At 50.6% G+C, this 13,175-nt stretch overlaps 1 protein-coding gene across 1 annotated transcript; it reads left to right on the plus strand.

Annotated features, from left to right (window-relative positions):
• The first annotated feature begins 4,490 nt into the window (after nucleotides 1–4,490).
• Nucleotides 4,491–10,790, plus strand: LOC149332737 (uncharacterized). Its single transcript, XM_089556311.1, has 2 exons — nucleotides 4,491–4,755; nucleotides 8,899–10,790. The coding sequence occupies exons 1-2, from the start codon at nucleotides 4,491–4,493 to the stop codon at nucleotides 10,788–10,790; spliced, it is 2,157 nt and encodes a 718-aa protein (XP_089412437.1).
• Nucleotides 10,791–13,175: the final 2,385 nt, after the last annotated feature.

The raw sequence follows: 13,175 nt of genomic DNA on the forward strand, positions 1-13,175 counted from the left end.
TTTCATTAGGACTAAAACTGTACACTGACTGGGCTACTTGCGTCGTATATTGGCTAAATATCCGTGCGACACTAAATTACTATTATATAAAACAATTATCCGCCCTATACTTGGCTATGCAGCATACAATGGAATCTTTACAAGGGGTACTATATAGACAGAGTTGAGGCCGTCCAAAGATAACCCATTACATTTATCTACTAGATTTAGCCAAGCCATTAGATTTATTTATCGACAGGCATGTCTTTACTTAACCTAACATCTCTCACGGAACAACGGTTGAACCCTTAAAACTTTTTCACAGCAATATTAATTCGTCCTGACGCTTCTCCAGTAACAAATATATTACCTTCGCTAAATTTTCGTTTAGTAGGAGATGATATGCGCTTAACCTTGCACCTTTTTATACGAGCTCGAACAAATACAAATATAACTTTTTTCCCTCAAACAATTCGCTACCATGTACCAACCGTTCCCTCCAACTAAACGAATTTTTGTCTGTGCTTTGCTGTGTCTATAAGTCATGAGAACGAGGAAGAAGCAATTAGATCGCACTTTTTTTATGCCTCACGTGAACCATAATTAACTTTGACGTCACTGTCACCATTTGGTTGTTGAAGCCGAAACTGCAACCGAATGGGAGAATGACAGAACAAAATGAATTATAAATTGTTCAGCGGTGGTAAGTCAGTATCGTGTGGCGCTTCACAATGTATGCTGTCTCAGGCACCCGATGCGTGAAAAAAATGTAGGAATCAAAATTGGGTATCTGTGCTCCTTTCAACCACGCTGTTGGCCAGCGATTCGACACGTCGCACTGGCGCCTAATACTTTTCATCCGAATCCATTATAAAGTTCTCCTAGTTACACGGCCTTGCACAGCACAGCTTTGGAGGACTGGCACACGTATCCTGAGAGATACAGGAAAGTTCATGTATGAAATGTAGCCATCGGAACGTTACATTGTAGTCAGGGTGGTAGTGAAAACACTTAAATTTTAATGGCAGCTGAATTAATGTACTAAGTACGCAGTCGAAAACAGTCAGGGAGTTTTCAGCTGAGGCGAAAATGTGGACGGTCAGTGTTCGAATGTCTGAATGTTCGTACGAAGCCCAGGCCAAACACGTGCCAAGCATTCGTGGCGTGATGAAGTCGAATCAGCCGTGTGTGTGCGTGCGTTCACGTGAGACCGGACTGATGCAAGGCTTGCGACTGAAAGACCTCGTGCAGGATTTATGGAGTCGTGGCGAGATTGCTGTAACGGTCAAGAGGATATCTTTCGTGCACAGAGCAAACTCTCCGTCGAAAGCGCAACTATAAAAAAACAGCTGGCAACGAAAAGAAACTAACAGAGAAAAGCCTAATCCAAACCCGTACAGACAAAATTCAGCGAGAGAAGACACGTTGCAGCCTTCCGACGTTGCGTGGAAGAAAAAGTGCGACTTACGCGTATAAAACCTTTCTCCGCGGATGCGCTCAACATGATGGATGAATTCTGCGGAGCAGACCTCCGTTGTTGCTGTCACGTGAAACCTGTTGTTTCACGCGAACAGTACGTCCTCGCGTGCGTCACAAGGCAGCACCTATCAGTGTTTCGATCTCCTCCGAAGCTAGCTTCGTACCTGCACATATCCGCTGCCGTGTATGTGTACACGGAATCGCCGACGTGAAATAGTTATATCGGTCGCGCCGATCGCCTTTCCACCCGCTTCGGATACATCTCATCGTCATGTCGTGATACGCCAGTGAAAGATGATTCTACGCTTGTGTACACAAGGCAAGGAAAACAAAAATACAAATATTAAAGAGAAATCGGTGGACGCGAACCGCGTATAGACGACGATGCCCTGCGCGCAAGCTCGCGTGCTCTCCTTGTACTGCACCTCCCACGTGATTCCTTTCCGAGACTCGAGTCGTTCCTTCCCTCATCTCACGTTTCCGAGCGCACCGGTAATTGGTGCGAAGAAACGTGAGCGTGCGATTATGGAGTGCTGGGAATCGTTCGCGGCGGCTGCTGCCGGGTTTAAGATCCTGAGCCCATGCACGCCCGTGTACTTTGGGAGCATGCGCATGTGTGTACTGCGTGGCGTGCTCCCTGCACATAAGGAAGCAATGTGGACGATGCAGGATATGACGTTGAGACGTGCGCTCCGTGTGCGATTGTTTTTTTTTTCTTTTTTAACTGCATTAAGCGGTGGTATTGTAACCTCGTGAAACTGCGCGCATTCCGCGCATTACAACGAAAGGAACGTAGAGGAATACACCGAATTAACAGGGTTAGGTCGTTGTTAATTAATTCGTTGAAAACGGCCTGCTTCATCGAATTCGATCTTTGGTTGCTCGCCGTAGCCAATGGTGGTCCCGCCTTGAAACGTGCAAACACACACGCAGTGGTTGGCTGCTAGTTTATCAAATATGGGAGATTTTTGACTTTATATTTGGAGATGGTCAAATGTTTAGGGGAATCCCCCAAGGTGGAGTAGATTTGTAATAAGGGAGTAATTACTCATTGGCATCCACCCGAGCGCAGCCATACGGATACAAAGGAAAGCTATACAGCTTTCTCCGAAACATCGTAGTTAAAGAAAAATTCGTCCTGGTCCGGGGTTCGAACCCAGGACCACCGCTACACCGGAGCAGTCGCTCTACCAATTGAGCTAACCAGGACGGCAAGCTTATGGTAGGACGAGAGCGAATTGATCAATAACTCGAAGTGGGAACTGTGTTGGTCAAATGTTTAGGGGAATCCCCCAAGATGGAGTAGATTTGTAATAAGGGAGTAATTACTCATTGGCATCCACCCGAGCGCAGCCATACGGCTACAAAGGAAAGCTATACAGCTTTCTCAGAAACTTCGTAGTTAAAGAGCTCCACCTTGGGGGATTCCCCTAAACATCTGACCAACACAGTTCCCACTTCGAGTTATTGATCAATTCGCTCTCGTCCTACCATAAGCTTGCCGTCCTGGTTAGCTCAATTGGTAGAGCGACTGCTCCGGTGTAGCGGTGGTCCTGGGTTCGAACCCCGGATCAGGACGAATTTTTCTTTAACTACGAAGTTTCTGAGAAAGCTGTATAGCTTTCCTTTGTAGCCGTATGGCTGCGCTCGGGTGGATGCCAATGAGTAATTACTCCCTTATTACAAATCTACTCCACCTTGGGGGATTCCCCTAAACATTTGACCAACACAGTTCCCACTTCGAGTTATTGATCAATTCGCTCTCGTCCTACCATAAGCTTGCCGTCCTGGTTAGCTCAATTGGTAGAGCGACTGCTCCGGTGAAGCGGTGGTCCTGGGTTCGAACCCCAGATCAGGACGAATTTCTCTTTAACTACGAAGTTTCTGAGAAAGCTGTATAGCTTTCCTTTGTAGCCGAATGGCTGCGCTCGGGTGGATGCCAATGAGTAATTACTCCCTTATTATATTTGGAGATGTGTCGTTCGAAAGCAATGATACAAAAGGGGCAGATATAGTTGACGTCGGTGTCTCGACTACAGAAAAACTAATATGGCACAGCGTAAGATGTAAGACAAAGCCGCCTTTCTTTCTTTCCTTCTCTCTTTCTTTCTTTCTATCTTTCTTTCTTTCTTCCTTTCTTTCTTTCTTTCTTTCTTTCTTTCTTTCTTTCTTTCTTTCTTTCTTTCTTTCTTTCTTTCTTTCTTTCTTTCTTTCTTTCTTCCTTCCTTCCTTTCTTTCTTTCTTTCTTTCTTTCTTTTCTTCTGTCCTTCTTTCCTTCTTTCTTTCTTCCTTTGCTTCTTTCTTTCTTTCTTCCTTCCTTTCTTTCCTTCTTCCTTTCTTTTTTCTTTCTTTCTTCCTTTCTTTTCTCTTTCTTTCTTTCTTTCTTCCTTCCTTTCTTCCTTTCTTTATTTCTTCCTTCCTTCCTTCCTTCCTTCCTTCCTTTCTTTCTTTCTTTCTTTCTTTCTTCCTTTCCTTCCTTCTTCCTTCCTTTCTTTCTTTCTTTCTTTCTTTCTTTTGTCTTCTTATGGTGAACACAGGCGAGAAATGCTCTCTCTTCGTCGTCTATTGGAAAGGTGGTGAGTGAGCTTCCCGTTCGATCCCGGCTGCGGCGGTTGAATATCCTTGGAGGAGAAATTCTAGAGGCCCGTGTACTGTGCGATGTCAGTGCACGTTAAAGAACCCCAGGTGGTCGAAATTTCCGGAGCCCTCCACTACGGCGTCTCTCATAGCCTTAGTAGCTTTGGGATGTAAAACCCCATAAACCAAACCAAAGCATTCTTTATTTTGACTTCTCTCAAATTTGCTGAACGTATTGATGCTCACCTTGCATCAGGATGCCACAAACAATGAAGCGAAACGTGCAGAAAATGTGGATGTGGCGGAAGACGAAGAAGAAGAACGCCTGTAGGTCGTAGGCTACAACAACAACAACAACAACAACGATCTGCAGGTTGAGCCGCCGACTCCGACACAGACCCTGCGCACCTTAAGGATATCGTACGACAAATAGAGGACGTGTCCACGTACCGACGATGTCGTACTTGTCGCAGGGCAGTGAGGACGAAGAGCCGGTGGTGAAGGCTGCCAGGCCGTCCCAGTTGCAGAAATCGCTCGAGAGCCAGGTGCTGCGACACCGCATCGGCGAAGCCCACCTTCAGGAGCGCAAGTGCTTCTGCCTCTGCTGCGGGGTAACAGTCGCGGTGCTGGTCTGCCTGCTCGTCTACCTGGCCTTCAGCATACTCACCTACAAGCAGCCCTACCTGGAAACCATCATGGTCATCGTGACGACCCACTCTGGTATGCAGGTCTGCGGCTATTCAGTAGACGGCTTCATAACTATACCCTCTGGACTGTTTGCCCTCCTCCGCGCCAGAGAAGCTATGACAGCCCATGATACCGCCCCTTCTCTGCCCTATACCTCGCCCATGTCATGAGAACTGCCACCGCTATGCACACACGAGCCAATACACTTGTATCCCGATTTCCGAGAGAACCCAGACCGATGTAATGGGGGGATGTGGAGGACTTGTAAGAATGCTTTTATATCGAGTCGGTGAACAAGGGCTACCTCCCTGCAAGTAAAACATTTACGTTCGTGGTTGTACACGGTAAAGAACGTTGTCGTCGTAGTACATTGTATCAGAAAATGCCATGTTTCTCTGCAGTGACAGTTTGTTGTAGCTTTATACATTTATCGAATTCACGAATGATATCACTTAGACCACAATTTTATTCAGCTGCAAACCAGGGGCAGATTTATAGTGGTCGCCCCCCCCCCCCCCCCCCCTTCCAACGATGAATTTTACTGCGGAAAGCCATAACCTTCTTTTTTCGAACTTTTTCGAGGAAAAAAAAAGAGGAAGAAATACATGGTTCAAATCGACACCAACCCCATTCACACATTCCAAGAGTGAGCCAAAAAATCCGCCCCTGTTGGGGAATTAGGTTAAGTTATAGCAAAAGAATGGTCCGAAAGATTGTGGGTTTCTAAGTGGACACAGGCCACCACCCACCGCGGGTTCGAGCTTCGCGCGAGCCAAGGGCCCCGATCAGCCGTCACCACACACACACTGGGACACCGATGCGGTGCACTCAACCTCCGCTGGGAGGAGAGCGATTCGCCGCAAAGAAATAGGCCTCCAAGTTCACAAAGGAGACGTTTATTCACATCGTCCTTCAGCAGTACACACACACTCAATCGTCACCCCGTCCCGGGGGCGCGCGAGGAGCAAGGCTCCGCTGCGCGCACGAAGCGACTCGAGCAATGTGCGCCGCTAGCACGCCGCTGCAGGAGAATGTCCCCGCGGCAGTGCTGTGATCTCTCTCTCGTGTCGACCGTTGGGCCGGTTGCGAGAGAGAGTGGGCATTCAACGCAAGGTACGCCTGTCAGAGGTCGCTGGACCCCGCTGGACAGGCTCGAGCCGCTGCAGGTCAGAGGACACGTGCGGGCTGAAGTTTGCCTATGTACATCTCGGTACGTTAGAACGAAAACAGACGTACAAGCAGGAAACGAAAGTGGCTAGAAACTGACTAAAACAAAACAAATAAATAAACTGATAAACACACAAGGCTGGAACTGAGCATGCTGCCAAAACAACAACAGAAAAAAAACACACCGTGCTTCACCTGGGTAGGGCCTGACAAGAAAGCTCGCCAGCTAGCTGAGGCTGCGTGCCTTCGGTTGCGGAAAAGTCCGCCGTCCGGCATCAATCACACAGGTGACCGTCGCCTCAGATTGTACCGGTGCTCCGTACGCTTGCGTTCCGCAGCACCAGTTGTGCCTTTACACTTGCCTTTGATACCAATGGGTACCGGCGCAAGCTCATCAGACCGTGACGCGTAGGCCTTCAGGTCAATGAACCCCTGCTTGCTCCTGGGGAAAGGCCCCATCAAATCGCAGGTGGCCATCTGCCACGGACGCACACTGTCAATTGGTTTCATCATTCCAGGCGGCTTGCCGCCCCGTGACTTCACCGCTTGACAGACATGGCAGGAACGGCAATAGCGGAAAATGTCACGCTTCATGCCGGGCCACGTCACCGATTGACTCAGTTTTGCAAAAACTTTGGAGCCACTCAGATGACCGGCCAGTGGTTCGTCATGAGAGAATCGCAAAAGTGCGCCTCTCAGACTTTTGGGGATAACCACCTTGAACGGGTCGATGGACTCGTCATCGGTGGCTATGTATTCCAGCACGAGCCCGTCATTGTCCAGCAAATATGAATCCCCGGGGTTCGCCGCGACACACGCTGGCTTCTGCCCCCCTGCGCCCGCTACAATACAAGTAGCGTCACGGCGCTCCGTCTCCCTGAGACCGTCGCTCACCTCGCGACAAAAGGGGTCATTTTGCTGGGCTTTCAGTAGCTCTTTAGGGCTGAAAACGATTCCAGTCATCCCAGAGGGGAGCCTGGTCTCGTCCCCACTCAGGTTTGCAGCCAAAATTTCCGTTCGCGTCGGCACTTCCGAGGCGCTCACGAAGAGCTTTGCCTCTCGACCGCTTTGCGAAGCGCTGCTCGCCTGGTTAGCGGAATGGGTTAACCCGTTTGCGGGTTCCCCCTCCTTGCCGCCCGGCGGCTCGTCCGCTGTTTCGCCCCCTCCGCCTACAGGCGTCAAGGCGCCGCTGGCGAGTGGGGCACAGGATAGCGCGTCAGCTACCACGTTTGTGCTCCCCTTTCGACACTGCACGGAAAAGTCGTAATGCTGTATCAGGAGAGCCCAGCGCGCCAGCCGACCCGCAGGCTCGCGGAGCCGCATCAGCCAACTGAGCGCACTGCACCCCTGCCTCAGTGGAGGCTTGGGCGGGCTGCACGAACGAGGGAGGCAAGGCTCCTAGTTCGATGAGCGGCGTGGTTTCCACAGGGAACCGGGCCAGCGCCTCGCCGTTCCCTGAGCAGAATTGACTGCTCGCGGGTCACGGCTGCTGCTGTTCGAAACTGCCGGTTGCGGCAGCGTGACACGAACCGCTTTCGCACTGGGCGGAAAGCGTGCACAGCTGAGGCATGCGACCAGCGGGCGCACCGCAGGGTGCTTCCGATACAGCTCCAATGGGAGCCGCGTGGTCGACATTTTGGGTTGTGTCGCCGTAAACCCCAATGGGGGCCGCGGCCAACCACGGTGTCTAGCTATTCGAAGGAACAGCAGCCAGCGGATCAAACGACGCTACAACTCCGTAGGGAGCCGACATGTAGCTGCCGAGTGCCGCGCTGGGGGTGGTAGACACGGTGCGCAAGCGTGATCGTCAAGGCGACCTGCTCGGCTAATGTGCCATCAAAGGCGTAAGCGCCAATGACTTAGCACGTTGGGCGCCAGTTGTGGGTTTCTAAGTGGACACAGGCCACCACCCACCGCGGGTTCGAGCTTCGCGCGAGCCAAGGGCCCCGATCAGCCGTCACCACACACACACTGGGACACCGTTGCAGCGCACTCAACCTCCGCTGGGAGGAGAGCGATTCGCCGCAAAGAAATAGGCCTCCAAGTTCACAAAGGAGACGTTTATTCACATCGTCCTCTAGCTGATACACACACACTCAATAGTCACCCCGTCCCGGGGGCGCGCGAGGAGCAAGGCTCCGCTGCGCGCACGAAGCGACTCGAGTAATGCGCACCGCTAGCACGCCGCTGCAGGAGAATGTCCCCGCGGCAGTGCTGTGATCTCTCTCTCGTGTCGACCGTTGGGCCGGTTGCGAGAGAGAGTGGGCATTCAACGCAAGGTACGCCTGTCAGAGGTCGCTGGACCCCGCTGGACAGGCTCGAGCCGCTGCAGGTCAGAGGACACGTGCGGGCGAGCTCGAGTAAGCACTGGTCCGAACGGCAAGGCCGGCACGGACAAACAGTAACGTACGCACCTTACGCTGTCTCGGAGGGATCTCTCTCTCTCTGGGCCCCGCTCGGACGGTCGCGCGGTGCGCGGCCGCCCCAAAGCGGATCCCGATTTCCCGCCAAAAGGCGCCAATGGCAAAGGCCCTTGGGGAGCCGGGGCGGAGCTGTGGCGAAATGACAGTGATTAGTCACCCAGCCGCCTCTCCACCGCCTGAGGCGGGGGCAAGGGAAAGAGAAGAAACAACGCGGGAGGCCGGCTAGCCGCGCAAAGGCGACGGCGGAAAGCCAGAATTCCCACAAGATCCAGCCCAAAAAACATCAGGTTATAGATTGGTACGCGACAGGTTCACTAAGAACGTTTTAGCCCAGGCGCCGACTCTTGTATGGATTCACTTCCGTAATGCGTCCTGTGAATGATGCGGTACAGTAGGGCGAGAAAGCTACTGGAGCGCCCGCTTGAGCGCTGTTGCTTTCGCATCGCGTTCATTGCAAATTTTCCTTAAAAGCACCAGTACTTCATGCTCCCTGTGTACGGACATCTCTCTATTCCGCGTTCCTAGTTTGTTGTGATGAAATATGGCGGCACTCAATAATGCCTGCTTTTCGCACACGCACGCGCAGTTCCAAACACAACGGACGGAGAAGAGAAGGTGAGCAGCACCGTGGCTGGGCGGCTGGTTGCGGTGAAAGATGAACCGGAGAACTTCACGAGTGACGCGATTGATGGGCAACTGAGACTTCTCAAAGGACTGGAGTACTTTTGCGGCTCCGAAGAATGTTCGAGATACGCAGTGTTCTTAAAAGACCAGTTGGATCCCAGCTACAGTCCTTGCAGGAATCTGTACGACCACGTCTGTTCGCGGTGGCAGCGTGACCATGAAGAGATCTCCTCTCAAGAGACGTTGAGTGGAAGCTACTCGGTCGAAGACGCCATCGTAGAAGACTTTCGCAACAAACTGCTTCGTCTCCTGCTGAGCAACGACTTCCCGCACCCGGCGGTGCGTCGCTTTTTCCTCCACTGCGCCCGTGCCAATCTGACCAGCTGGGCCGAACTGGAAGCCATGATGTCGTATGTCAGACCTCACGGATCTTTTTCGATGTACGCAGTGGCGACGGCTGTTGTTGAGATGGCAAGGATTGGTGTGTCGCCGTTTTTCAGCGTTTCAGTAACCAGAGTGTCCAATGCCACATTCCGCGTCGAGCTTTCGCCACCTACGCTTGTACAGGATATCGGAATCGCCAATACTTATGTCGCGCCTTATTCAAGGCCAGCTCCAAACCAGAAACTAAAGCTGGGTTATAAATCATCAGCCTCCACAAAATTTGCGCAGAGGAAAAGCGCAAGTGTCAGGTTCCTTGCCATGCTAAAGAGCAAATTGTGCTCGGAAGTTTCACAGGCCGTTGGGGGCAATGTAAACAACTGCTCACTGTCCGACAGCTCGCGATTGAGCCCTCCATGGGACCACGAGTGGTATAGTACCATCGGCATGTCTCTTCTGGTGCGCGAAGCAAATAGACAACTCTACACTGCCTGGTTGGGCCTCAGTGATAGGCATGTTGATGATGACTCATCACCGCGAGACCAGAAACGTTTCAGTGCCTGTCTAAGCCTGATAGGCAGGCATGATCCTTACGTTCTTTCTTATCTGTTTGAAACTCCCGTATTCCCGGCGACCCTGGTGAAGAACGCTAATTATATTCTGCTCGCCCTTCAGAACATGGTGTCCCAGAAGTTAGGGAACTCTAGTATATCGCTTTCGCTTGGAATACCGAGCGTCTTCCAGTCTACTTCGACCCTATCCCAGTACCACAGCGATCTCTACGGTGGCCCATCTGACGTTCCTACTCTGCTAAGGCTTTTGAGGAACTCAACTTGGAAGCGATGGGTGGGCCAGTTGGACGCACCACGGGACGCCTTCGCAGCGTCAGCTTACCGCTCGAAGGTCTCGGACAGCACCATCGTAGTGCCTGTGACACTGTTCAACGCGACGGCCTTAAGCGATCCCTGGCTGATGTACCTGTCCCTGGCGACGACTGTTACCCGCATCTTAACCGCTGTCTTCTCGACAGAGGACCTCGCCAGAAGACTGAACAGGTCTCGCTTGGCAAAGTGCCTGTCATTGTCATCGCTTCTGCGCCAACCGCCACAAAGTCCCGTCCCTCTGGAAGATGGAGCCACAAGGGAGTCTGGCGGCGATCTGGCAGAGCTGGCGGGAGTGTACGGTGCGTTTCATTTTTACAGACACTTCGTCGGCAGTGGCCAGGCGGTTCCTGGGACTGATCTGAGCAGCGATGTGCTTTTTCTTTTGTACTACGTGTACAGCTTGTGCGATTCTTTGGCTGTGGCTGTGCGAGGTCATAGAGCTGCTTCGGAAGACATGCTCCGAGACAAAGTTAAGATACTGGCGAAGTCGTTCGCAGGCGTCCTGTTTCCAACGTGTGAAGCGGCTGAAGCTCTCGACGGGTGCGATGTGGAAAACGAAAATTTGTTTTCTCCTAATCAAGATGCCTAGCGCTGACGTCGGCATCGGTTTAAGGATTATAAATATTTTTCATTCACCTCACTATAGAATGGAACACGCTGTGCTGTAAAAGCTTTAGCATAATCGAATACAAAACATCTACAAAGTTTTAGGGAAAGGTTGCTACACGAAAGCTTGATATTTTTATGGACCAAGGTACTTTTCCTCCATGCCATTAGAAAGCGTTTTTATTGTAACCACCTTGAATGTTCTGTTTAAGTGACATTGAGACCTTATTCTTTCCCCCGTGTATTTACTAAAGTTTTTGAAACCTCTGGTGTAATCTGGTATCATTTTATCGTTTTATTCACCGTTTCACACAACGCCATTTTTTTGTTTGTGCGAGCTTCGTCGAAGGAACCTGAATTGAAATATTTTGCCTGAACTCTTGCTGTACATACATGCCGCTGACTTCTTGCTGTACAGTGGTGAGCAGCCTTGTCTAGAGCGCTTGAGCAGTGCGCACTTGGTAACAAAACCCGAAATTAGAGAGCAGCCCCTCATTACAGGGCAAAGTTTTCGTGCCTGCTTTGTTTACGAGGCTATCTGGCGCTACTTCCGTGCAAGCGTTGCAGCTGGACCCTAGAGGCTGCCACAAAATCTGGATTTGTTTGCAAGGAAGTGCACCGCCCGAGCGCTCTAGACAAGGCTGCTCACCACTGTACATACATGCCGCTGACACCACAGGAAGAGGCTCGTGACTATTGTTCTGGCAAAGTGTCGAAATGAATCCACTAAATGCGCGCTAGTATTTTCTATACGTTCATTCTTTTAGAAGTCTGCTGTACGGTGGAAACAGATATCTCTAACTGTGCTATTAGTCAACATCTTGTACTATTGACTATGTACTTACATAGACGCCACTTCTGTAGTGCATGATACTATAGAAAAGCTATATATTAGGTTTTGCATCCGCAGCTTTGTTCGTAATTTATAATATTCTGTCTTCAAGCGCAGACCTAAACAGGGAGATGAACGGATGTGTTCTGTTATAAAATAGCGAGAAAAATAGAGCTTCTATAGGGACTACAGCGTAAGTACAACCCAGACGCACGATCAGTTCTCCTCCCAGCCGTGTGTTTCGTCCTCGCTTCCATCGTGTGATTTTTTAATTTACTGTATCTTCCTCAGACCTGACCAAGTTTGGCTTGTCAGCACTAATCAAATATATTTCTCATGTCTTGAAGTTCGCATGTAGGTACACAAAAAAAAATTGCAGTAGTAGATCCAACAGCCCTTTCTAATGAGGGAGTAATTACTCATTGACATCCGACCAAGCGCAGCCATACGGCTACAAAGGAAAGCTATACAGCTTTCTCAGAAACTTTGTAGTTAAAGAGAAATTCATTCTGGTCCGGAATTCGAACCCGAGACCATCGCTTCACCGGAGCAGTCGCTCTACCAATTGAGCTAACCGGGACGGCAAGCTTATGGTAGGGCGAGAGCGAATTGATCAATAACTCGAAGCGGGAACTATGTTGGTCAACCAACAGCCCTTTCTCTATGACCTTTCTCTGTACTCTGTGATACAGGTCTCTGTCGCTTCAAAAACATGCAACGACGTCTTATGACTCCTACTGAGTTAAACTGGTACGTGGAATATTAGATATATGAAAGAAAATTACAAATCATCACATGGTGAGAGGAGCGCGAAACTTTGTATTTATTTGGTCAATGGGAGTAACATGCTGATTTATACAGAGTAATACTTGTTGGGGGGCTAGTTGGTGCATGTTTCCAGAAAATGGTTGTAGCGTCGAAACAGACAACACACAGAAAGCTAGACGGGACAAAGCATTCGACAACGCATCCGACAAAGCTAGACAAAGTATCCGACTTGGAACACTGCTTAGTGGGCCCCTACTGTTACACCTTTCTTAAAAAGGCGACTACGTATGATCAGAGTGAATACTCTCAGACCTCCAATAAGCACTTAGGCTGCAGAACTGATGCCGTTTTTTTTTTAAACTAAGTGAGACAGGTGTAGTTTACAGTGTACTGGATGTCGTACGAGGGTATAGAACTGTCTTAGTCAGGTAAAGTATAGGGCCACTTGCGAAGGTGCAGTTTGGGCGTGGGCTCAGAACAGGGCCATGCTTGCGCAAAGACGCCAGAGATGCGGCGGATGCACCGAGGGACACAGAGGGGGAGAATGAAAGGGCGAAGGAGGAGGAGGGAGGCAGTTGCCATGGCGATGAGTGGATTTGCGCCATCTTCTCGAGCCCGGCCGTATCGACCTCCGGGTCCGTCGGCGAGAAGCGAAGAAGCCGCGGCCGCCCGGAGACCGATCGCGGGGAGCAGTTGCAGGAGCGAGCGCGCGCCCCGGCTCAGCTCGGGATACGCGGCACGCCAGGGAGACGGCGGATGATGGAAAAA

The sequence above is a fragment of the Amblyomma mixtum genome, chromosome 8 (genome assembly GCF_055824585.1).
Source record: "Amblyomma mixtum isolate Tamu chromosome 8, ASM5582458v1, whole genome shotgun sequence".
Classification (NCBI taxonomy): domain Eukaryota; kingdom Metazoa; phylum Arthropoda; class Arachnida; order Ixodida; family Ixodidae; genus Amblyomma; species Amblyomma mixtum.